Source organism: Cetorhinus maximus, chromosome 6 (genome assembly GCF_964194155.1).
Source record: "Cetorhinus maximus chromosome 6, sCetMax3.hap1.1, whole genome shotgun sequence".
Lineage (NCBI taxonomy): Eukaryota > Metazoa > Chordata > Chondrichthyes > Lamniformes > Cetorhinidae > Cetorhinus > Cetorhinus maximus.
The window spans coordinates 129,329,052-129,355,584 of record NC_135884.1 but is presented as its reverse complement, the minus strand read 5'-3'; the positions used below and the strand labels follow the sequence as shown (position 1 = coordinate 129,355,584).

General features: G+C 44.7%; 1 protein-coding gene across 2 annotated transcripts in view; it reads left to right on the top strand.

Moving 5' to 3' along the window:
* Positions 1-17,530, top strand: part of tmem231 (transmembrane protein 231) — a 64,378-nt gene extending 46,848 nt beyond the window's left edge. Inside the window, exons 4-7 of one of the 2 annotated variants that reach the window (XM_078544529.1) lie at positions 657-800; positions 5,428-5,509; positions 5,627-5,729; positions 16,262-17,530. In XM_078544529.1, the coding sequence (XP_078400655.1) occupies positions 657-800; positions 5,428-5,509; positions 5,627-5,729; positions 16,262-16,427 (495 nt within the window). In that variant the 3' untranslated portion in view covers positions 16,428-17,530. Of the gene's footprint in view, positions 1-656; positions 801-5,427; positions 5,510-5,626; positions 5,733-16,261 lie in introns of both variants that reach the window. The other variant, XM_078544528.1, reaches the window with a different exon arrangement.
* The last annotated feature ends 9,003 nt before the right edge of the window (positions 17,531-26,533 follow it).

Below are 26,533 nucleotides of genomic sequence, written 5' to 3'. Positions count from 1 at the left end.
GGTGGATCCTGATCTGGACCCCACCACCCTTCAAAATATGTAACCTAGAAGCTGATATGTGTCATGTCACTGCATGCTAGCTTCCAAAGTTGTGCTGGGTCCTACTGAAGTTCCATACAAAGTGAGTTGGAATGTGTCAGTTGACTGAACAAATTCCACCCATTTATATTAATTAATATGTTTATTAATCTGTTTATTATACGAGCCCAGAAACAGTTTCTTTACGTTTCCAATTACTCTCCATCCCCTCAGAAAACCTGCTGTGGTTTGGTCTTTAATCTCCTTGATGGCGTGCCCAGGTTTTGATGTCCAAGGTCCCCAAATCCCTAACTTAACTACTGAATACCTAGCCAATTTGCTCCTCTCCTCTCTTTCCTGACAGGCCAATTTCCAAATTTCTTTATCTATCCCTCTGCCTACAATGGGGAAGGAAAACATTGTATTTATTTTTCAGGAACCAAAAAAGTACCCTTTGCTTGTCTGTGCTGAACACATCTTGTGCAAACTTATTTCCACAATATTTCCAAAATCTTACAATGGAAATGTACAGCACTTTCACTGATTTCCTGCCATCCCCTCAAAAACAGCATTACTTCCAACTTCCAAATCATGGAATATCTGCTATTAGCTTAACTATATCATGCTGTTGTTTTCAGAGAATGTCTACATTCATAATGCAGAGTATGGCATATGCCTATTTCTCATCCTCCATACCTGGGTCTCAGTTTACTGTGAATGGTGACTTAAAGCTACATCAACGAGAGCCACTTCGACACAAAGGTCTTGACACACGCTATAATGTAAGTGTATCTCCTTTTTAAAAAAGTTTATATTTTACTGTAAGGATTTTCTGCTTTGAAGCTGTTTGTGAACAATAACCTCTCACCATGATAATTTAAATATTATTTTCCAAATTTACAACTAAACTTGAAAATTATCAGTTCCAATTATAAGTGGTGACATCTGAAACTGTTCACTTGCTCCATTTGCATGACTCCATAAACAGTGTGCCATCTCAGCAGTTTAAAAATATTTTACTAAATTGTATTTACTTCACCACTGAATTCCATTTCAAGAAGACTATGCCAAGATTTGTAGACATGGTACATTGAACATTCAGTGGGAGTGGCTTTAACCTAAGGCATACAACAGGATGCTGATGGGTGAAGTTTATTTGACATTGTTACTGTTGTGAGGTCCAAGCCATGTTAGGCCTGTTTGGGTTTTGAAATGCAACAGTACTACATGTCCCATCTGGCTTGCTATAGTCATGTGATTATGCCATGATGCAGTCTCTCTGTAAGCTGTCATCTTGAGATCAGTTCAGTAAAGATCTCTCACTGAGAAGACACTGAGTATCACTGCTGTCTTTAAACGTGAAACATAGTGTCAGGAAGTGGAGCTAAAATAGAGATTTGAAATCATGCAAATGCTGCAGAGAAGACACTGAGAACCCAGGTGCACACAAATGTTCAAATCTGCTAAAAGCTGTTGAAAAAAGACAAGGAAAAGCAAACAAACTGAAGGCTGCAAGGGAAAATACTGAGTAAATAATATGGCTGCTCTAAACTTCCTATCGTAGTTCCTGTTGAAATGAAAGGCAATATGTGGCAGAATTGGCAATTTTTCCACTTACAATGCCAAAGCTAAAATCTAGCAATGGATTTAATTAACAAACTGGAACCTGTGTGGGGAAAGCAGTGTTTTAACTGCAAGAAACCAAATCATTTCGCACCCAAGTGTTTGGCGAGAAAACAACATAACAAGTCTATACAGATGGCCGCTGGAGAGATATTGGCAGAAGAGCCTGATGGAGAACTACACAGCATACAACAGGTTGGTTCTGTCAAGTATATGGAGGATAAATGGTTTGTGACTGTTACAATGCTGATCGCAGAAGGAGAGTATCAAGTGAACATGACGTGTTTGATAGAACTGGTGCGTCATGCAACATAATGACCTTCACACACCTGTGCGAAGTAGCTCAACATGGCGATCCGAAAATGAAGCCCTCAAAAGTAAGGTTGAGGCTATATGATGGCAAGATATGCAAGAAGAAAGACTAGAGATCCAGATAAAAGATGGGACGCAATAGCCATCCACCTCAGCTGAAACAAGCCTAAAACTTGGACTGATAACCCTGAATGTGCCAACAGGGGGCAACAAAAGACCCCAGAGAAACGGTGATAGAAGACCCCAGAGAGAGGGAAACAAATGGTTGGCAACCGTCTGGTCGTTTACTTAAATATTAAGTACAATGAAATGCACGAGCCGAAAGTAAATGAACCAGATCTACAGGAAAATGTTCATATCAGAGCTGAACTGGAAGATTTGAAGCGCAAGGTTCAAGCTCAGTAAATACCATTGAAAACGCACGATTAGCTGAAGCCTTCAATGAACCAAGCTTTGAGAGATCTGAACAAACAAATTTTAGAGATGAGGGACAAAGGTACCAGGAGGAAATAACTACCCTCAATTCCACAGTTGGCAAAACAAAGCAGGAATTGAAAAAACTCAACCAGATGTACAGCCAGGCAAAACAGCAGGTAGAAAAGGCACACAAAGAAACTGTGACCCTGAAAGACTCCTTGAAGAATCATATGTAACCATGAAAAAACATGAGCTACCAACATGATCTGGAAGTCATCAACCCAGAGACTGACTAGTTAATGCATGAGAATAGTGCGTATCTAGTCTTGGGTAACTCACAGTTCCACATGATCATGCATGCAACTTTGTCTTTTGTTGGCTAGGAAAAGGGACATGTTTTGGTTTTGAAATGCAACAGTACTACATGTCCCATCTGACTTGCTGTAATCATGAGACTATGCCCTGAGGCAGTCTCTCTGGAGGCTGCAATTTTGAGATCAGTTCAATAAAGACCTCTCACTGTTGAAGCACTGCCGTCTTTAAACATGAAGCAAGGCTTAGCCTTGATTTATATGTTACCATCAAGCTGCAGGCAACAAACTGACACTCTGAGGTAGCTTGCCAGTTGGGGAGAGCCAAAAATTGGCATAATTTTATGCAGAACCAGCTGATAGTCAGAACTGGGGGTTAGAGAAACATTCGTGGAGGTTGGGAAGAATGGATGTTGGTCTGAAAAGGGCAGGACTATGGAAAAAAAAGTGGGGTATTGGCACTATTGGAAAGCTCTTTCAAATGGGTGGCAGAGACACAATTGGCCAAATGGTCTTTCACCAATTTCTGTTCAAGCCACTTAACAGTATTAAAATAGGCAGAGTGTGCAATGCACACACTCCACCTATTAGTATCTCAGAATTGCATTCGGGGCCCTGTATATTTATTAGCACCCAGGTTTATATATTACAAATAACCTCCTACAACACTTAGGATCCTACCCAGGATGGTGGCTGTTGAAGCATTGTAAGTGAGGCAACAAAAGACCCAACAAGCATTTTCAGGATGCTGATTGATGCCTTTTTTACACCAGGCAGGTGCACTTAAATTAGATCATAAGACCATAAGACATAGGAGCAGAAATTAGGCCAATCGGCCCATCGAGTCTGCTCCGCCATTCAATCATGGCTGATAAGTTTCTCAACCCCATTCTCCCGCCTTCTCCCCGTAACCTTTGATCCCCTTACTAATCAAAAACCTATCTATCTCGGTCTTAAATACACTCAATGACCTGGCCTCCACAGCCTTCTGTGGCAATGAATTCCATAGATTCACCACTCTCTGGCTAAAGAAGTTTCTCCTCATTCTGCCGTAACAATGTGCAGAGGCAAAAAATTTGCAGCTTCTCTAGAGGCAATTAGATGTTGTGATTGGAGGGAGTCATAAGAATTCTTTGACAGATTCAGATGGGCCAAACAACTTCCTTTTCTGTACTTGGCTTTGTGAGGTGGTGCAGAGAAGCCCCTCAAATCTGAACTTTCGTGACCAAGGATACTCTTATGAAGAAAATCTTAAGAAACAGGGACTTTACACTTTGTAAAGAGTTACTGAGAGGGACCTCATAGAGGTATGGGGCTGAATGTTACATGCCCTCGGTGGGCATGTTTCCTGCGGGAGGGGCATTTTAAATATAGGGGGGCCATAAAATGGGTTGGGCACCCATCCCACCACCTCTCCCACCTGAGCTCACCCCCATATTATGGTGGGGAGGGGGGTGGGGTGGTGCAGGCGGGCAGGCCCGAAATCCGCACCCTGCCCGCCATAGTTAAATGAACAATTAAGGGTCAATCAAGCCAATTGACGCTGATAATGCGCTGTCCACGGCATAACAGACATACTTGCTCCAGGGATCCAAGGCCCTCGCGGGCTCTTTCTCCACCAGTAGTACTGGCAGCAGCCACTGACATCTTCCTGGTGCTGCCGGGACGGATGGAGCTGCCGGCCAATCGGATTGGTCCATCATAAATCCACCCTGCGCTGCTTTATGGCTGCGGGGCAGCGCGGTGTAGGGTGTGTCAGCGCCACACTGCCGTGGTTTCTGGAGAAGGGGTTTGTCGTTCCCACCCACACCGCCACCCCCCCACCCCCCACTAACCCAGTCCAAATTATTCAGCCTATATAGATAGTAGCCAATTGCAGGGGGAAAAAATCTGGAATGTTATTTTAAATAACATCAGAATGGTAGGATATGGCCCAAGGTGAATCTAGTAAAAACTGCTATGAGGAAGTTCTTATTCACTAAGAGAGCACATAATTTTGGAATGGACTTCCTTGTGGATTGTGGAGTCAAAATCCCCTAGAATTATTTACTAAAGAGCTAGTTGCTAAGGTTGGTATATTGTAGGTTCCTTGTTGATTTAGGATAGATCAAAGTACCTTCGTCATTAATGTTCACTTGTGATCTCATATGTGTATAGATAGCTCAATCTGGGGTTGTGGTTGGAGGTGGGGTGACATGGTGTTAGTGAATAATTAGAGTGTGCAGATCACTGACCAAAAGAGATTATAAATGTGTACACAAGCTGGGGAAGTGGAGGGCACAGGCAGACAAGCGTGTAGTGCAAAGCAGAAATAGGAATCACTAAACATATTAAATGCCAGAACCTCAAGCTTTTAATTACATATTTTGTTAGATAGATATCAACATTTAGGACTGGATTTTACAGGGGCAGGGGAGGCGGAGGAGTGCACTGCTCGCCTGGTGATGGGCATAAAATGCAGCCCTTAAGTATCAGTGGTAGACTATTGGAAAACTAAATAAACATTCAACAAATGAAGTTTTAAAAAATGAAGACAATTAAATAAATAATTGTCAACTCTGGAGCCTGTAATGTTCTGGAGTAAGGAAACCCAGGAAACACTGAGCTAACGACTAACCAGATATTGGGACCAGGTACTATAGACTATTTGCATACTACCATGATAGATCGATAAGATGCCCAATCAGATAAATGGACAAACAACTGAGACTTATGTATATATGCTTATATTGTTTTTATTTCCCAGGTTTCAATATTTAATGATGACAGTCCATTTGCAAGTGCCTTTGACCTGGCACATGTTATTGCATCATATCAAGATAGAAATGGTGAGATTTTCATTGCTGTGTATTGTGCATTGATATGACAATATGAAATGCTCATCATAGAACTAAATTTTTCCCTCTGAATCTAATTTGGACACTAACTGTCTTTTTGGGTTCTAGTAACAACAATTTTTACCAATCAGTATCCTGTGTGGACAGCAGGAAGAGCTGCTGATGCCCCATTTGTGATTAATGCAATCATCAGATATCCTGTGGAAATCATCACATATCCTTTTTTAAATTCAAGATAATGTTAAAAGTTGTGATCTGTCATTCAGGATTCTGCCACAAGCTGTGCCTTCCACCTTCACCCCATGTGTATACCTCAAACTTTAATTTGTTCTATGTAAAAAGAAAATTCGTGATTTTGTTTTACTGCCTTTTATTTCCTTGTTGCTTAGCTGTGAAAATCCTGTAATATAATTGGCTGCTTGGATAGCCTGACAATATCACTGGAAAAACTCAGCAGGTCTGACAGCATCTGCGGAGAGGAAGACAGTTAACATTTCAGGTCCGTATGATTCTTCATCTGAATTGAGTTCAGGTGAAGAGTCATACGGACTGGAAGCGTTAACTGTCATCCTTTCCGCAAATGCTGTCAGACCTGCTGAGTTTTTCCAGCTATTTTTGTTTTTGTATTTTGTTTTTGTTTTAGATTTCCAGCATCTGCAGTATTTTGCTTTTGTCTGACAATATCACTGCTGCTCTAGGCTGTGAATACCTAGTAAAGAAATCATTTTCATAACACTGCACTGCACTAACACTAGAGCTGAAATTCGCAGCACTAAGATTGCTAGATTTCTCAGCAAGCAAACTCCGTGCTAATATTTTGAATGTGACTGATATTTAGAATTTGGTATTGAAGCTCAAAGAATTACATTATCATGACAATATATTTTCTTTTACGAAATTACCGCAGATGAAGGGACTTGAGGAAGGAAGGGAATGGGTGACCACCAGGCAGTCCAAGAGAAACAGGCAGGTAGTCCAGGAGTCCCCTGGGGTCCTGCTCGCAAATTGATATTTCAATTTGGAGGCTGATGAGGGCGCTGGTTCCTCCAAGGTAGACTGGGAACAGCTACAGAGGAGCAGTGGGGGGCATTCAAAAAGGAAATGGGGAAGGTACAGGCTCAACATGTTCCCTCTAGGGTGATAGGAAGGAGTAACAAGCCCAAAGATCCACGTATGACCAGAGATATTCAGGTTATGATGAGAAGGAAAAGAGAGGCTTTTAGCAGGTACAAGGGGAGCAAATCAGCGGAGGCATTAGTGGAGTACAGAAAGTACAGGTGGAGCTTAAAGCAATTAGGAGAGCAAAGAGGGGATATGAGAAAGCTCTGGCTGGTAAAAGTAGGGAAAATCCCAAGATATTCTATAAGTATATCAATGGGAAGAGGATAACCAGGGAAAGAGTCGGGCCCAGAAGGGACCAAGGGGGCAACCTATGGGTGGAGCCAGAGGACATTGGTAGAGTGTTGAACAAATACTTCACATCCGTCTTCTCCCAAGAGAATGAGGATGAAGGTATGGAACTCGGGGAGAGAGACTGCAAGGTTCTTGAGCAAATTGATATAGAGAGTGACAAGGTATTGGAGGTGTTGGCAGGCTTAAAAGTGGACAAATCTCCAGATCTGGATGTTTTGTGTTCCAGACTGCTGAGGGAGGCAAGGGAGAAGATGGCAGGGGCTCTGACCCAAATTTTTAATTCCTCTCTGGCCACGGGGGAGGTGCCAGAGGACTGGAGAACAGCTAATGTGGTTCTGCTATTTAAGAAGGGTTGTAGAGATAAGCCAGGGAACTACAGGCCAGTGAGTCTCATGTCAGTGGTAGGGAAACTATTGGAGAAAATTCTGAAGGAGAGAATCTATCTCCACTTGGAGAGGCAAGGTTTGATTGGTGATAGTCAGCATGGCTTTGTCAGAGGGAGGTCATGCCTAACAAATTTGATTGAATTTTTTGAGGTGACCAGGTGTGTAGATGAGGGTAGTGTAGTTGATGTAGTTTATATAGATTTCAGCAAAGCCTTTGACAAGGTCCCACATGGGAGACTTATAAAGAAGGCAAATGCACATGGGATACAGGGTAACTTGATGGGGTGGGTTCAAAATAGGCTTAGTTGTAGGAGACAGAGGGTGATGACAGAAGGATGCTTTAGTGACTGGAAGCCAGTGTCCAGTGGCGTACCACAGGGATCTGTGCTGGGTCCCCTATTATTTGTCATTTATATAAACGACATAGATGACTATGTGGGGGATAGGATTAGTAAGTTTGCGGATGACACAAAGATTGGCTGGGTGGTTAACAGTGAGGTCGAGTGTCTTGGGCTACAGGAAGATATAGACGGGATGGTCAAATGGGCAGATAAGTGGCAGATGGAATTTAACCTTGAAAAGTATGAGGTGATACACTTTGGAAGGAGTAATTTGACAAGGAAGTATTCAATGAACGGCGTGACACTCGGAAGTTCTGAGGAACAAAGGGACCTTGGCGTGTGTGTCCATAGATCTCTGAAGGCGGAGGGGCATGTTAGTGAGGTGGTGAAAAAGGCATATGGGAGACTTGCCTTTATCAATTGAGGCATAGATTACAAAAGTAGGGAGGTCATGTTGGAATTGTATAGAACCTTGGTGAGGCCACAGCTGGAGTAGTGTGTGCAGTTCTGGTTGCCACATTATAGGAAGGATGTGATTGCACTCGAGGGGGTGCAGAGGAGATTCACCAGGATGTTGCCTGGGATGAAACATTGAAGTTATGGAGAGAGGTTGGATAGACTTGGGTTGTTTTCATTGGAGCAGAGAAGACTGAGGGGTGACCTGATCGAGGTGTTCAAGATTATGAGGGGCATGGACAGGGTGGATAGGGAGCAGCTGTTCCCCGTAGTTGAAGGGTTAGTCACGAGGGGGACATAAGTTCAAGGTGAGGGGCAGGAGGTTTAGGGGGGATGTGAGGAAAAACTTTTTTACCCAGAGGGTGGTGACAGTCTGGAATGCGCTGCCTGGGAGGGTGGTGGAGGCGGGTTGCCTCACATCCTTTAATAAGTACCTGGATGAGCACTTGGCACGTCATAACATTCAAGGCTATGGGCCAAGTGCTGGTAAATGTGATTAGGTAGGTAGGTCAGGTGTTTCTCTTGTGTCGGTGCAGACTCGATGGGCCGAAGGACCTCTTCTGCACTGTGTGATTCTGTGATACGTTGGATGCCATAATATCTGATTTATTAGCAAACAAAGAAATTCTAAACGTACAAAAATTATGGGCAGGAGAAGACCAGCTGGTCCATCAAGCCTGCCTCGCCAGCATGACTAGACCCACTCCCACCCTCCTGCAGGCAAGAAATCTGTCAAAAAGTTGTCATATTATGGTGCGGACATGTTTCAAACAGGTACTACGGTTATCTATTGAAGCAGTATAGCGGCATAAACGGATCAAATCGAAAAATGAAAGAAATTTGCGCACCTCAGACCAAGCGCAGTGTAGGGCATGGCATAAATTAATAACCCTATTACCAATCTGTTCAATCTCATCTTGCATAAATACTTGCCCGATCATGGGGGCTGTGTCTTGCTTTAGCATTATTGTTTAGAAATGAAAACTGGCACAACCGTGGGTTTAATACACACTTGGAGAAATTCAATGGACAGCTTACTTGTCCTTAACTTACCTGTAAGTCGAACTATGTTGTTGATATTCCGAATTTGGTCTTTGTTGTACCTCTGCCTCAAATCGTCATTTGGGAGTAAAAAACATGAGTATTGCTGAAAAAAGAGACATGTCAAAGCTTTTCGTCTTATACTCATCAGGACACTTTGCAAGAATACAAATATAAGAGGAAAACAACAATTTATATTGTATGTGAAGAGAATGCTGATTGGTTGACTTTCAGCAATTGGCTGACTTTCACATGCAACACGAATGTCTTACAGCATTGTGAGGCCTTAAGACCAACCTGGATATACACATCAGTAAACCTGACAAAGGAACGGGAATAGTCATCCTTAACAAGCGTGACTATATCAACAAAATGCACGGCATTCTTAATGACGGGTCCAAATTCGTATCCATTGGATCTGCTGCTCGACATGACAGGACAGCCTTCCTCGAAAGTAAGCTTAAAAAAAACGCTCGCTGGACTTGTGTAAGAGCTATGAGCTACGGCGTGATATAAATGACAGTGTTCGTTCTCACGGTTTGCTATGTCAACATATGTATGGGCTGCCTAAAACACACAAAAGTGATGTCCCTTTGCGCCCTATCTTATCTATGCCTGGTTCTGCACAACATGAATTGACCAAATGATTAGGCGAATTGTTACAACTCGTTTTGACCAAGTTTTCCACATATACTTTGAAGGACTATTTCACATTTATGAAGGCCATACAGGACTTGCATATCGATAGCAGTGCAGTGTCCATGTGCTCATTTGACGTTGCTAGCCTATTCACCAATGTTCCACCAGGAAGCCATAGATATTTGCGCTGAAGCCCTATATCATGGCGATCTGGACCTGCCACCATTGCGTGAATCATTGAACTTATGAAATTGGCAACTCGCGCAGTTGTTTAGTTTTAATGACACCGTGTATGCCCAAATAGATGGTGTTGCCATGGGATCCCCTCAAGGCCCAGCTCTTGCAAACACCTTTGTTGGGTCCCATGAGAAATGTGCCTTTGATGGAATGATACCCAATCTCCTACCCCTTGCATATTTCCGATATATGGATGATACGTTTGCTATATATAAATCCGCAGCAGCATGTAATCATTTGCTTACATGCCTTAATGGGCTCCATCCTGCGTTCAAATTCACCTTTGAAATGGAGCAGTCAAATGAACCCCCCTTCCTTGATGTACTAGTTGAGAAATCAGCTGGGGGTTGCCTACAACTGTCTACCGCAAGCCTACCTTCACTGGTCAATATATGCGTTGGGATTCTTACAGCTCCACGCGCTATAAGATTGGTCTTATTGGCAACCTTGTAAATAGGGCCCGAGCCATTTTCTCACCATGCAAGCTTGATGCTAAAATAGGGCGCATCAAAGGCATCCTACGGGATAATGGCTACCCTAATCAGATCATTTTGTGCTGTGTGTCATGCAAACTCATTAATGGCCCTAAGGCTGTCACTTTCGGCCCTGAAAAGTGCCCAGTCCACCTCAGATTACCCCGGAAAGGCAAGGTATCTCAAATATTTGAGCGACAAATATTTGAAGCTAACTGTTTCACGCTGCTACTATGCAGTAGCAACATGAATGGTATTCGGCACTAACAGGATGCTGCCATCGAGCCAAAAAAAACATTCTGCCCATCACACAAGTAAGTAATGTGGTATATGAATTCACTTGCCAACTAATCAGCACTCTCTTCACAAACAGTATAAATTGTTGTTTTCCCTTTATATTGGTATTCTTGCGAACTGTCTTGATGAGTGCAAGGCAAAAAGCTTCGACATGTCTCTTTCTCAGCAATGCTCAAGTTCTGTACTACCAAGTGACTATTTTTATACCTGAGACAGAGGCATAGCAAAGACCAAATTCAGGATATTAGCACTGTAGTCTGACTTACAGATAAGTTAAGAACAGGTAAGCTATTTATTGAATTTCTCCATCTGTGTATTAAACCCAAGGTTGTGCCAGTTTTCATTTCCAAATGTATTGATAATATTAAAGCGAGACACAGTCCCACAATCAAGCAAGCATTTATGTGAGATGAGATTGAACAGATTGGTAAGAGTGACTAATTTACGCCATGCCCCACACTGTGCTTGGTCTGAGGTGTGCAATTTTCTTTCAATTTTTGATTTGATCCATTTATACCATCATATTGCTTCAAGTGTCATATTATTTGTTTTAACAACCACCTGCAGTTCCTCAAGGTGATGTTAGGTGAACTATTGATTAGAGCCTTAGCTAGACCCCGTCTGGAGTACTGCATTCAGTTTTGGGCACCAGACTTCAGGAAGAACATGGTAACCTTGGAGGGGGTGTAGCACAGATTCACCAAAATGATCCTGGGTTAGAGGGTTAAATTATGAGGACAGATTGCAGAAAATGAGCTTGTATTCACTTCTGTATACGAGATTGAGAGTTGATTTGATCAAGTTAATTGAAATGTTAAATGCATTTAATAAGGCCTATATAGAGAACACATTTCCTATGTTGGGGGAACCAAGAATGAGGAGAGATGTTTTGGGATGTTTTACAATCTCACCAAAATGGTGAATATCGGAAACTTTCCTGCTATCCTTTCAATTTGGCTAAAACATAGCAACGAGAGGAAATCTTTTCCAGGATTATTAAGCAATGCTTCATAAGCATGAATTAGGATATTTTTGGCATTCATGTAAACATGACAGTGATCATTCATGGATTTAGAATTTTTTTGCCAGCCAGGTTATGTACTCATTGGAGTTAATGGGTCGTTATTCAAATTTGTTGTCCATTTGGAACATCATTCTCCAACCTAATGCCTTCCAGCTGTGCCTCATCAGTTCTATGGCTAGAAATGAAGCTCTGATGATAAACAAATGTATTTTTTAGGACATAACCTAAAGGTGCTGGCTGGCTACTGTGAAATGGGTTTCAAAGTAATCCCATGTTTGGCATAGACAGTGATGCCTTTTCTTACCTTGTGCAAGTCAGTCTTCAAGGATCAGACGGTCCAGCAGATTAAACTATTTCAGTTTTGAGGGAGTTTTCAGATACTTCCTGTGATAACGAATAATCTCCTTAGCCAATGGAAAGTTTCCTGTACTCTGCTTATCTTTATAATTGTAATGAGACTATCAATTTGGCCTGCTCCACTAAGTTTAACATTAAGGCCATGCAAGAAAATCCCGCTGTATTAGATCGCCTCTATTCCAGACCCTCTGAGATCCCATCCATTTTGATCTACTGCTGTGAGGTGAGATCTGGTGCAAATAGCGGTAAAAATATCTTTGCTCTAAAGTAGTTTCATCTTTGGAAGTTATTTGATACAATTTTTTGTTTAGAAAGTGAAATAGAGTTAGGCCACATCTGGAGTACTGTATGCAGTTCTGGTCGCCACAGTATAGGAAGGATGTGATTGCATTGGAGAAGGTGCAGAGGAGATTCACCAGGATGTTGCCTGGGCTGGAACGTTTTAGCTATGAAGAGAGACTGGATAGGCTAGGGTTGTTTTCCTAAGAGCAGAGAAAGCTGAGTGGGGACCTGATAGAAGTATACAAAATTATGAGGTGCATAGATAGGGTAGATAGGAAGAAACTTTTCCCCTTAGCAAAGGTGTCAGTAACCAGGGAGCATAGATTTAAGGTAAGGGGCAGGAGGTTTAGAGGGAATTTGAGGAAAAATATTTTCACCCAGAGGGTGGTTGGAATCTGGAACAGACTGCCTGAGGGGTGGTAGAGGCAGGAACCCTCACAACATTTAAGAAGTATTTAGATGAGCACTTGAAATGCCATAGCATACATGGCTATGGGAAAAATGCTGGAAAATGAGATTAGAATAGATAGGTGCTTGATAAGGTAGATAAGGTGGTTAAGAAGGCATATGGGATACTTGCCTTTATTAGCCGAGGCACAGAATATAAGAGCAGGGAGGTGATGCTGGAACTGTATAAAATGCTGGCTAGGCCACAGCTAGAGTATTACGTGCTGTTCTGGAATCTGCATTATAGGAAGGATGTGATTGCCCTAGAGAGAGAGTGCAGAGGAGATTTACCAGGATAAAAACAAAAAGCTAAAAGCTACTGCGGATGCTGGAAATCCAAAACAAAAACAGAATTACCTGGAAAAACTCAGAAGGTCTGGCAGCATTGGTGGAGAAGAAATCAGTTAACGTTTCGAGTCCTCATGACCCTTCGGCAGAACTGAGTATAGTTAGGAGAAAGGTGAAATGTAAGCTGGTCTAAGGTGGGGGGGCGGGGGGAATCACCCCACCCTCAAAATAATATCTGCTCCTATCACTGCTTGCTTATCTCCACAATCACCCCACCCTCAAAATAATCCCTGTCGCTTGCCATTTTAACACTCCACCCTGTTCTCTTGCCCACATGTCTGTCCTTGGCTTGTTGCATTGTTCCAGTGAAGCCCAACGCAAACTGGAGGAACAGCACCTCATCTTCCGACTAGGCACTTTACAGCCTTCCGGGCTGAATATTGAATTCAACAACTTTAGATCTTAAACTCCCCCCCCCACCCATCCCCACCCCGTTTCTCCCCCCTCCCTTTTTTTTCAATAATTTATATAGATTCTTCTTTTCCCACCTATTTCCTTTATTTTTAAATCTAAAACTAAAACTTTGTTAGTCTTTCCATCCCACCCCCACTAGAGCTGTACCTTGAGTATCCTGCCTTCCATTCTTAATTAGCACTTTTCTTAGGTAATATCACCACCTTCAACACCTCTTTGATCCTTTTGTCTGTGACATCTTTTGATTATCTGCTCCTATCACTGCTTGCTTATCTCCACAATCACCCCACCCTCAACTTCTCTCTCCCCCCGCCCCCCCCACTTTAGACCAGCTTATATTTCACCTTTCTCCTAACTATACTCAGTTCTGCCGAAGGGTCATGAAGACTCGAAACGTTAACTGATTTCTTCTCCACCGATGCTGCCAGACCTGCTGAGATTTACCAGGATGTTGCCTGGGCTGGAAAGTTTTAGTTATGAGGAGAGATTGGATAGACTGGGGTTATTTTCCTTGGAGCAGAGGAGATTGAGGGGGGACATGATTGAGGTGTATAAAATTATGAGGGGCATAGATAGGGTAAACAGGAAGGAACTTTTCACCTTGGTGGAGGGATCAATAACCAGGGGACATAGATTTTAGGTAAGGGGCAGGAGATTTAAAGGGGATGTGAGGAAGAATTTTTTCACCCAGAGGGTGGTGGGAATCTGGAAAACACTGCGTGAAAGGGTGGTAGAGGCAGAAACCCTCATAACATATAAGAAGTGTTTAGATGAGCACCTGAATGCCATATCATACAGGGCTATGGGCCAAGTGCTGGAAAATGGGATTAGAATAGTTAGGTACTTGTTTGACCGGCGCAGACTTGATGGGCCTTTTTCTGTGCTGTAGACCTCTATTACTCTTATGAAATACATTATTTTCTAATCGATAACAGTCAATATGATCTAAGATTCAGAATTCATAATCCCCCTACCTACTAAACTTTAACCCAGATGCATAACCTTGAAAGTAATAGAGATTAGAATAGTAACAAGAAGTAAAAGAAAAAGAAAGACTTGCATTTATATAGTGCCTTTCACAACCTCGGGAGGTCCCAAAGATTCATCAGCCATTAGGATGATTATTCAGATCTGTTGTCTGTCGCTCAGTTGGTAGCACCCGTACCTCCTGAGTCAGAAGGTTTTGGATTCAAGTCCCACTCAGAGATTTGCATGCACAAATTTTGGCTGACACCTAGTAATATTGAGGGAGTGCTACACTGTCAGAGATGGCATCTTTTGGATATGTTTGCCTATCTTGTCCTGGCCAATATTCATCAACAGCATCTTCTCCTTTATTGTGACTTTAGGAGCAGAAGCTGTCGTCACAGTTTTAATGTCAAGTTCCTTAACCAGTCCGCTGCCCTACTGGAGTGCAAGTCTAAGTCACCCTCAAACTTTAGTTGGAGGCAAGATGATATTATGTGCGTCATGGTTTGTTCAGGGTTTCCACAGTCGAGACAAGGTTTTGAGGTGCCATTTGTACTTCAAGTGGCCGCATTGGCCATGTCCAGTCCTTATTCTTTTGAGGGCTGTCCACATACTTCAAGGTAAATTTAAACTTGATTGTTGAGATATTGGATTGGAGGTATTGTGCTTATTTGGGAGGAGTTTCCTGCCCAAGCATTCTTCAGGTTTCTTCAATGTTATGGAGTTGGAGATGTTCAGGAGTTTCGTAGTGCCATGTGGCGAGTCGGGAGGTCTTGAAGTCTCTATGGATGGGGAGGTCCAAATTATTTTTCTGCATGTTGTTCCGTCACCTTGAATGGAGGGAGGGATGATATTTGAGAGGACCTGTAACCACTGAGCTGGAGTTGATCTCAGAGTTTCAGAGATTATCCTCATTATTGAGTGAAGTTGTGTGTCAGTGCATTTGGTGTGGTGGCTTGAGGCCCATATGGGGGCACGGCACTCAGCTGTCCAGAAGACCAGAGCTATGGCAGAAACGGAGTGGATGGCAGTTTTTGCACCCCAGCTTGTGTCAGTGAGCTTATGGATGACACTCTAAGAATTCCCTTTTCCTTTTGTTTATATTTCTTAGTGCTATTATAACCTTTGTTACTTTCAAGACTGCTTGGTGTCCATGACTGTGAACTTCGAACCATAGATCATTGATTCTGCTCAGTATTGCTGAATAACAAAAGCAAAATACTGTGAATGCTGGAAGACTGAAATTAAAACAGAAAGTGCTGGAAATATTTAGCAGGTCAGGTAGGAATCAGTGGATAACAAGTTTGTAGCAGTACTTATGCGAAGTCAACTTCTATTCATACATGATAAAAGCAAAAAATTGCGGATGTTGAAAATCAAAAACAAAAATACCTGGAAAAACTCAGCAGGTCTGACAGCATCTGCAGAGAGGAACACAGTTAACGTTTCGAGTCCGTATGACTCTTCAACTGTTGAAGAGTCATACGGACTCGAAACGTTAACTGTGTTCCTCTCTGCAGATGCTGTCAGACCTGCTGAGTTTTTCCAGGTATTTTTGTTTCTATTCATGCATTTTGCATTTACTTCCTTTTGTCTGTTCTGCTCCTTAATTGTGGTTTTACCTATCGTCCTGGTTTCTGGGAAATGATTAAGATCGCTTGGATCCAGTATGTCAGCATTCTTCTCATCTTTTTGTGGATCTTTGAGAAAATTAAGCTCTTTGTCTTCCAAAATCATGTGTTAACTGCTATAATGGTGCCACCATATAAGCAGCACCAATTGTAACTAACTACTAAAGAACATTTTGTAAAACGTTGCTAATCCCACATTCACAGCAGCAATTAAATGTATAACAAGACAAGTTGTCATATCAGTATTTGATCCTTAAGTGCAATTTACTTCTATATATTGCAGGTTGCCTTAAGAGCAAATTCAAATCTGTATTCCTTGCATACCTGTGTGAACTAAGGGATAAATACAGTTATAGGAAACGTTCTAATCACAACCTTTTCCTCAGCAAAAATACATTGTTCCCTAAAACACCCTTTATAGAATTACAAGGAATTTTACAGCAGAGAAACAGGCCATTCAGCCTGTCAGATCAATGCTTGTGCTTATCCTCCATACAAGCTTCTCCCACCTTACTTCACACTGTATCAACATATAGTCTTAGACCTTACTCCCTCATGTACTTATCTGTCTTCGCCTCAAACGCATCTATGGTTGGAAGTTACTCATGCCTTGCATAGAATAATGATGGCTAACAGTGTCAATTTATAATTTGGTTTACACTTCTATAGTTCCACTTTGTTTCAGTACTAAAGCACCATATTTATGAGGTATTCACTAGATAATATCTATGTGAAGTTGATGGACTTCCAATAAGAAGTTAGGAAAAATTATAAAGATTTTAATTATTTTATTCAAGAGCATCAAACTTCTATTCTCAGCTTTCACTATTTAGAGCACTGCAATAGAAGCATGAACATAATGATCCAATAATAGATTGGAAAATTTAATTGGAGGTCATTAAAAAAACCTTGCATTTAAATGGTCTCCTCGCAAAATTTTCAGAACTTGTATTGCTATCTGAATTAAAGTTTGTAATATGTGTCTATGTTATTGCAGGTGCAATTTCAGAAACACACATACACTATATATGTATGTATACTGTGAGAGGATATAACATTTTATAACCAGTAATCTACGACACCACTGATTTGCAAATCACTTTGTGCTTTTATTACATGACAATCTGACGGTGTTATCAGTATTTAGGCATTTGAATTACGTGATTAGACCTATAATTTGAACAGAGTTGTACATCATTGGTAAAAGCAAAATACTGTGGATGCTGAAATCTGAAATAAAAACAAAATGCTGGAAAAGCTCAGCAGGTCTAGTAAAATCTGTGGAGAGAGAAACAGTGTTAACGTTTCGAGTCCGTATGACTCTTCTTCAGAGTTAAAGAAAATTATAAATGTGATGGATATTATACTGTTTAAGAGGGAGTGGAACAAAAGGGATAGGTCAGGAATAGGTGGGAGCTCAGGAGAGATTGACAAAGCTGTCATGGACGCAAGACAAAGGGAGTGTTAATGGTAGTTTTAAAGACTAAAGAAGGCACTGATTGTGGCATGAAGGTAAGATAGCAGAATGTGTTGATAGCCGAACAAGGGTCAGCACTCTGTGAAAGCACAATATAGAAACAAGTGACAGATGACCTTGTGGGGGGGAGGACGGTTGGGGAAAAAGGATAATAAAGGATTTAAATATATATATATATATATATATATATATATATATATAAATATATAAATAAATAAATAAACAAATAAAAATTTAAAAATTGGATTAAGAAGGGGTAAAATGGAGGAGAGAGTTCATGGTCTGAATTTGTTGAACTCTGTGTTAAGTTCGGAAGGCTGTTAAGTGCCTAATTGGAAGATGAGGTGCTGTTCCTCCAGTTTGTGTTTGGCTTCATTGGAACATTGCAGCAGGCCAAGGATGGACATGTGGGCATAAGAGCAAGATGATGTGTTAAAATGACAAGCGACAGGAAGGTCTGGGTCATGCTTGTGGACTGAGCGAAGGTGTTCCGCAAAGCAATCATCCAGTCTGCGTTTAGTCTCCCCCAATGTAGAGGAGACCGCATTGGGAGCAGTAAATACAGTAGACCAAATTGAAGGAGGTGCAAGTGAAGCACTGCCTCGCCTGAAAGGAGTGTTTTGGGGCCTTGGATGGTGAGGAGGGAGGAAGGAGGAGGTAAAGGGGCAAGTGTTACACCTTCTGCTATTGCATGGGAAGGTGCTGTGGGGAGGGAGTGAAGAGTTGGGGTGATGGACGCCAGCGTGTCATGGAGGGAATGGTCTCTACGGAATGCTGACAGTGGGGTGAGGGGAAGATGTGTTTGGTCGAGGCATCATGCTGGAGTAGGTAGAACTGGTGGAGGATGATCCTTTGAATGTGGGGGCTGATGGGGTGAAAAGTGAGGACAGGGAGGACCTTTCATGGTTCTGGGAGGGAGGGGAAGGGTGAAGGCAGAGGTGCAGGAGATGGGTTGGACATAGTTGAGGGCCCTGTCAACCTCAGTGTTGGGGAAACATCGGTTAAGGAAAAAGGAAGACATGTCAGAAGCGCCGTTTTGGAAGGTAGCATCATTGGAACAGATGTAATGGAGGTGGAGGAACTGGGAGAATGGGATGGAGTCCTTACACGAGGAAGGGTGTGAGGAGCTGTAGTTGAGCTAGCTGTGGGATTCGGTGGGCTTGTATTGATTGTAATCATTGGCCTTGATTGCGATTATAAAAACTAAACTGTAATAACTACTATGAGACTCAGTGCTTTAATCTTAATAGTCATTCTATTGTTATGATCTTGGTAGAGAGCAGCAATATGTTTAGTTTTATTTGAATTCAAAATCCAGGTATTTACTAAAAATGAAACTATAAGGTTCACGGTTTTAAAAAAAACTACACAAAAATCAAATAATATAAATATTAATAATTACAGTCCATCTTAAATAGTCAGTTACGTTAAAGATATTAAAAGCACAATGAACACAGTTATTTCACTCTTACCCGAGCTCCATAATTCAAATTTCCTTCTGCACCCATTTGATTTACACCCCCAGAAAACTCAAGTCAGATAATTATCAGAAATGAGAAGATTAACCATTTGGCTTGAGTAATATTTCAAAGATTTGTTTATGGGCTGAAATTTCTTAGGCCTTCTGCTTACTTCAGGCAAGGTTGCCCCTTCAAATCTCCTCCAACCATTCCACTGCTGTAGACTGCCCGTTCAATACAGGCATCACTAGCTTCTTAAGCTTAGCCACTTTGTGTCAGAACTCTCCTGGTTCTAATGTTCTTTAACTCTGGAAACTTGTATCTAGAGCTCTATCCCTTCTCAGCTTGGCTATCCCAGAAGTCCAACTCAATGTTAATAGAGTCCTTCAGCTACCAAGAATTTTAGCCAGAAAGACTCTTTTAGCCAAGACACAGAATTTCAACTGAATTGTGATGCAAAGAGATGTTCCTTACTCTGAAGCTGGCTTGTTTTAAACCTGCTTGAAACAGAACTGCACCCAGGAATCTACTCATCTATAATTAACTTCTGGTTGACCCAGTTTTTCCTATTGTTTATCTCCCAGATCTCACATGATCAGTTACTTGAAGTAAATGGCTGTTTACAATAAATCACCTTTCAGAGAAACCCACACAAGACTGTAGGGCAGAATCTTCCCCATCTGTCAGCAGTGGGAATCGCGACGGACAGGGGAGCAAGATTTGGCAGGAGGCCAAAAATTAGTTTCCTGATGACGGGGAAATTAGTTTGGAGCCTTGTTCTTCTGACTTTCATGGTGGGTGGAGTGTCCTGTGGAGCTATGTCAAGAACTCCATTTGCATCTTATGAATACTCATTAAAAGGCCAACACACTGGAATCTTGTTCCCCCTCCAAATTAAGCATCCTGCCAATGGGAATTTAGAATGTTCACTTTCATGATTCTACATAAGTGCTGTGCACCTGGTGAGGTAGACCTCTTCCTGGACTTTGAGGTCAGTTGATGCTGCTTTTGCCTTCCTTTCACACCATCACGGAAAGATATCGGCTGCCTGTAGCGCAAGCTGCGCCAAGACTGGGCATAGGGGAGGGGTGAGGCCAAGGTAGGACTTGGAGGGTGGTGGGAGGATGGGGGCGGTGTTGGGGGATAAGTCAAGGAGCAGAGTGGAAAGTGAATGGCTGTCCTGATGCCATTTAAGTATGGCACCTGGATATTGGAGCTTATGAGGTAATGGCTGGGCAGAATACATTCTGTCCATACCACCACAAGTTTCATGGATGTAAGGTCTCATGTGTTCAGCTGCTGCGCTGTCCAGCAGAAGTCACTCTGACTTCCGTTTTTGCTGCCGGACTTAGGGCGGATTTTTCCGTGCTCGCTGGCGGCAGCCATGATAGGTGGCATGTGTGGACAATATGGCAGGATCTGTTTCATGACGGCAGGTTGCAATCGTCCTCTCAGCTTGCCAACAGCGGGCCGCGTTTTCCGCCAATGGTCATCAGAGAGCTCATTGTAATACATCAACATATCATTAAAAGGCCATCCTGCCAGGCTCCTGGACCCCCGCTGGTTCATCCGTCCACGTTGGCGGGAAAGCACATCGACGTGTTTCACAACAGCACACAGGCAATGTGCACTTGGCGGCCTTTACTCTGTGGGAACTGGAGCTGATTGAACAGCATCGTTCTGCAGAGCTCACCAGGGTTGCTTGTTGCTTTGCAGGCTTCAAGGGGGCCGGGGTGAAGTGCCGCCCTGCTAGGGAGGCGACTATTCTCGGGGTTGTCTGGGGCGGGGTGGGGGAGGGGGGGGGTTGGCGGGGGGCAGCTGCTGTCCAGCCTCGGAGACGACTGTTGTCAGGGGGTTGTCCAGGGGCAACCGCTTACCAGCCTTGGAGGCGACTGTTGTTGGAGGGGAGGCAACTGCTGCCCTGGCATTGGATTCCACGCACAAGAAATCGAGGTGGGGGCAGAGTAGGCGAGAGAGTGGCCATGCATTAGGGACACCTGTATAAACTGACCATTCTTCTGCAACTGAGACAGTTCAGGTGCAGCCACCATGGTATGATTGGGGTCGGGCTCCTAGACTGCTCGCCCAAGCAATGCAGAGGCACCAAGTGCCACCAAACTCTCCAGACCTTACCCCCCCCCCCCACCCTGCGCCCACCCTTGCTCCCCCACACCCACCCCTGCTCCCCCACAGGTACAGACTGTGAGTCCGCGACCACTTTACTGGACCATGGAGCAGCTGGACTGCACGCGTTGTACAATCTCCTCGCCAACACTGGCCATGTAGCAGTCACTGCTGGAGGCACTCACAGCCCTTGCAATCTCAGCATCCTGGTTAGGAGCAGTCTCCCCCATGTCACAGCGTGACAGGGCAGCCATGCAGCACACTCATCTGTAGCCATCTGAGGGGTGGCCAGAACTCTCCGGGAAGCGTTAAGGGGTCGTCACACAGGGCCAAGAAAGGTAATAAGTACACCCATGCTAACCATGTCTCTCTCTCTTTCATGCCACAACACGACCACATCAGGAGCAAGGAGCCTGGTGACCTAGCTGTATGCCTGATGGCCTACAGAGAGCAAAGAAGATGGTGAAGAGAGCGACTGAGGTTCCTGGCCACATATAGGCAGGAGCAGCAACCTTAGGAAGAGCACATGCTGCTCAGGAGCGAAAGTGAGCCGTGGCTGGTCAGCGCCTAGGGACACCCAGGGCCTATAGATGCCGCCTGTCATTCTGCAGATGATTGAGAACCAGTGTCACCGATGACTGTGCATGTCCAGGGACCTGGTCGCTCACATCTGCCACTTACTATAGGACTTAGCGCCAAGGGGACATGGAAGGCATCCACTGCCAGTGACTATGAAAGTGACTGCGGCATTCAGTTTCTACGCCAGTGGCTCCTTTCAGGGCTCCGCAGGTGACCTCTGGGATATCACAAACCGCCACCCACAAATGCATTCATGAGGTCACAGATGCCATCTTCTCGAGGGCACACAACTTTGCATTTTGCTCGGGATTGTGACAGCCAGGATGCAAGGGCCATTGGATTCTCCTGGATTTCGGGATTCCCATAGTTGCAGGGTGCGATTGACTGCACGCATGTAGCACTCAGGTCTGCGTCGCCATGCATGGTGGACTACATCAGCCGCAAGGGATTCCACTCAATGAATATGCAGCTGGTATGCGACCTCCAGAAACGCATTCTGTAGGTGTGCGCATGATTTCCAGGGAGTGTACACAACGCCTGCATCCTCAGTCGGTCACAGATCCCTGGAGTCTTCCAGGGTCCACAGAAGCTGCAGGGATAGGCTCCTCGGGGACAAGGGCTACCCGCAGAGGCCGTGGCTGATGACACCTGTGCGGCAGCCTCAGACTGCAGCATAGCAACAGTGCAATGAGGCTCATGCTGCAGCTCACAACTTGGTGGCACAAACCACCATCAGGATGCTGAAGATGAGGTTCTGGTGCCTGGACTGTCTGGTGGAGTTCTGCAATACAGTCCACAATGCATCGTCGTTGTCTGCTGCGCCCTTTACAACCTGGCGCTGCAACGGGGAGAGGAGCTGGCTGACGAGGAGATGGAGGAGCTGCACGCCTCCTCCGATGAGAACGCCGACATGGATGAGGCTGAGGAGGTCCTCGGAGGCGACGATGACAGGGATGAGACTCTCGCACTGGCTAGACAAGGTAGGCGCGCTCAGGAGGTCCTCATAGCTGCTAGATTTGTGGAGGATGATGATGACACGCAGTGAGGTGACCCCAAGATCCTCACATTGCATTTGTGAATGTTTGACTCCAGTCTGGCTTATGCCAGCGCGAATAGCCTCTGTGCAAATGCTCCTGTCATGGTAATGCAGTGAAGGCCTTAAGAGTCTCTCGATTGCAGGATGATGACAACACGCAGTGAGGACACTCCATAAATCTTTTCATAGCCTCTGAGAATGTCTGCCTCCTGTCTGGCCGAGGGCAGCTCGCTTGCGCTCTGTGATCAGGGTCATATCATGGAGACGCAGCCTTGAAACTTTAGAAGCATCTGATGCATTGTCTGCCTTCAGCACCTGAGCCCTTCAGGAGCTGGAGCACAGCATTAGTGGTCACGGATGGTGAAGAGATGGAGGCCAGCCCCTCCTTAAAGGTACTGAGAACACATTGAGAGACAGAGAGCTCTGTGTGGCGCCTGCCCACTACATTCTAGCAGCAATGACAAACACTGCTGAGGTGCAGGCATCAGTAATGCGTTCAGGGAGTGTGAGGCTGGATCATCACTTGGTCTGAAGGCTGCACAGAGCACAGGGAAGAGGCCCTGGACTGAGACACCTGCCCTTATCTTGTGCAGAAAGGTTTCACATCTGAGTGACAAGAACACTGCTCATCAGAACAAGGAACCATAGGCAGGGAGATGTTCTTGGGAGTTTATTGATAATAGTGAACAGTATGTACAAGTGATTAAAACCCCGTGCCCAGGCTGTGCAATTAATTCTCCTTAACTTTCCTAACCCTGCCCCTACATCTTGTTGCTCCCAGACATCCACAGCAGAGGTGGAGGCAGCCTGCTGACTGTGATGCCCTGTCTGTGATGACTTTGGCAGGCGTCCTTTGGAGGATCAAGACTTGGAGGGCCCTGGCCTGCTTTTGGGGTCATGCTGTGTGGCAGTGGCATCCTCCTCGGCCTGTGGAGCTAGAGCTGCTGAGGTCACAGGAAGAGGGGAGTCGGATGGACTGGACACTCTCAGAGTTACCTGGATGGATTGTCCTGGAGTGTGCACCTGCTGATGCTCCTCCCTTTGGGAGGAGGAGCCCTGCAATACAGTCCGCAGAGGGTGTCATGCATCGTCGTTGTCTGCTGCGCCCTTTGCAACCTGACGCTGCAACGGGGAGAGGAGCTGGCCGACGAGGAGATGGAGGAGGCTGAGGAGGTCCAGGCTGACTCCTTGAGGAGCAGGGGTAGCTGGAGTGAGCTCGAGCTGACCGATACCCCTCTTGCGTACACACTGTTGGAGGCCAACTATGGCATCAGCGATGGAGTTGAGCCCGCGCAGCAGTGCAGGAGCGAAATCCTGGACCAAGGTCTCCATGGCGGCCGCAATCCTACTAGTGTTGACCTCGGTGTGTTGGCATGCGGCGCTATCACCTCAACCTGAAGGCAGAAGGACTCCTCCATCGTGCCTTGCAGCCTGAGGGATGCAGCGGACATCCCTTCCTGATTTCCGAGCTTGCCTTTGCAGCTCCAGCAAATGTGACGTGACCAAGTCCGGAGGCTCGTCATCTGACTCGGACTCAGCAAATTTCTGGTCTCCAGCAGTCCCCCGAGTGCTGGCACCTGGGAATTCCCTACTGCCGCCTGCAGTGGATCAGATAGTGCGATGTGCTTACCAGATTGTGATCCCGGGGCTATTCTAAAACTAGGTCCCACCAAGGTGTGTGTCTCTGCACTGGTGGAGGGTGTGTGTGAGAGCTGTGACAGGACTTCAAGGAGGGTGCCTCCAGATTCCTCTTCAGAGGTTTCTTCAGGGATTGGAGGCCCTAGGTCATGGACTCTGTCGGCTGTTTGGCAGATGCGTCTGCGAAAGCAAGGGGAGATAATTAGTGCATGGCAGTGGCCTGTGAAAAAGGACACATCACTCACAGCATGGTTGTCTGATGGATGTTGCACTGCTGGAGCCTCACTTGGTAGAGCAGCGCCAACCTCACCGTCAAGGCAGAACCAGTCCAGATTCTTGCCGGCCAGCTGGATGGCTCTGTTTTCAAAGCTTGTGAGGACCTTGATTTTGAGCATTCTGCCACCAGTCTGCTATCTCCCTCTCTCTTATTGTGTGCCAACTTGCCCTAGATGGATAGAGATGGAGAAAATGTAAGCAGGACGCTTGCCAGGCCAGATGATAAGTACACCTGGCCTGTGTGGGTGGTGAGTTGTCCCATGGGTGAGATGAGGACAGTGACAGTGAGTGTGAGAAAGTGATGTCCCTTGAACTGGTAATGAGTACGGGCCCTGTGGATGTGTGATGGGTTTGTGATTGTGAGAGTTGAGAAGAGTTGAGAGTGATGAAAAGAGTGACTTACCCTGGCGGAATGGAGGAGATCATTCATCCTCTTGCGGCACTGGGTGGCTGTCCTCTTCTGAAGGGCGTTGGCGCTGATCACCGCTGCCACCACCTCCCCAAACTGGATTGGTCACTGATGTGGTCGCTTTGACAAACGGACCACAGGAGTCTCAGGTACAGGTTTCGATCATTTATTCGAGCAATTGCAAGGAGAGCACCATCTCAATGCAGCTTGAGACAGTATTCTGCTAAATTACAAGTGTTCAACATATTTATACATTATTGGTCACGTACAAGAACAGTTTCCAAATTCCGATCTCGTCAACATATAGGTTTATATTAAACAGACATCTCTGGTAACGGGTACATGCAATCATATGTCCCTATTTTTCACCCAGGCAGAGACCTTCCCTCTTACCTAAACTAGGACCATCTGTTCTTCCCCTATCTGTTGAAGAGCACACTTAATCTTAGTTGTTATTGCCAATATTCTGACTGCAGTCCGGCTCCCAAGGCCTTTCTGTTGTTTGCAGGCCCTAAGGCTGTGCAAGGTTCATCTGGTAACCTTTAACTGCCAATGTGCTTGGTAGCCCTGGTTGCCTGGAGATTTTAAGTAATTCATTTCTTTTCAATAAATTCTCTCTTACCATAAATTCTGACTCACTTTCTTCCCCCTAACGGTCACGTTGCTGCCCATCCTGCGGCCAGGGCGGGGGTACAGAATATCCCGACGGGCCTCCACGGCATCCAGCAGTCGCTCGAGGACCCTGTCGTTGAAGCGGGGAGCTGTGATCTTTTTTGTCTCCCGGGCAGCGGTGGTGAGCTGATGGCGATGAGCTCTGTGCAGGTGGCTGCCTTTTAAACATGGCGGCCGGCATGGAAATGGCGTGTTTCCTGGGAATGCATAAGTAATGTGGCAGGCTCGGGACGATATGGCGTTGGCGAGTGGAACACCATTTTGCCCACCCGCTACCGCACTTAATGCAAATTTGGGAAAATTCCGCCATTAGTCTTAAGGATGGAAGATTCCGCCCATAGTTTTTTTTCCCCAAAAGCACATGGGCCATTACACTACTTTTCAGGAAACTCAGCAGCTTCAAAGAGTTGAATAGGGTGGCTATTCATCTGGTTTTAGGCTGAACAGTCCGGTTTTTAGTCAGGCACTGCATAACAATAGTTATGTCTGATATTTTGTGCCTTCATACTGTTAGGGTGAGTGTGGTACTGCTGAGACGCTTGACTTATTCCTAAGATATCTATTTGGCCTTAGCAACAGCCATAGGAAC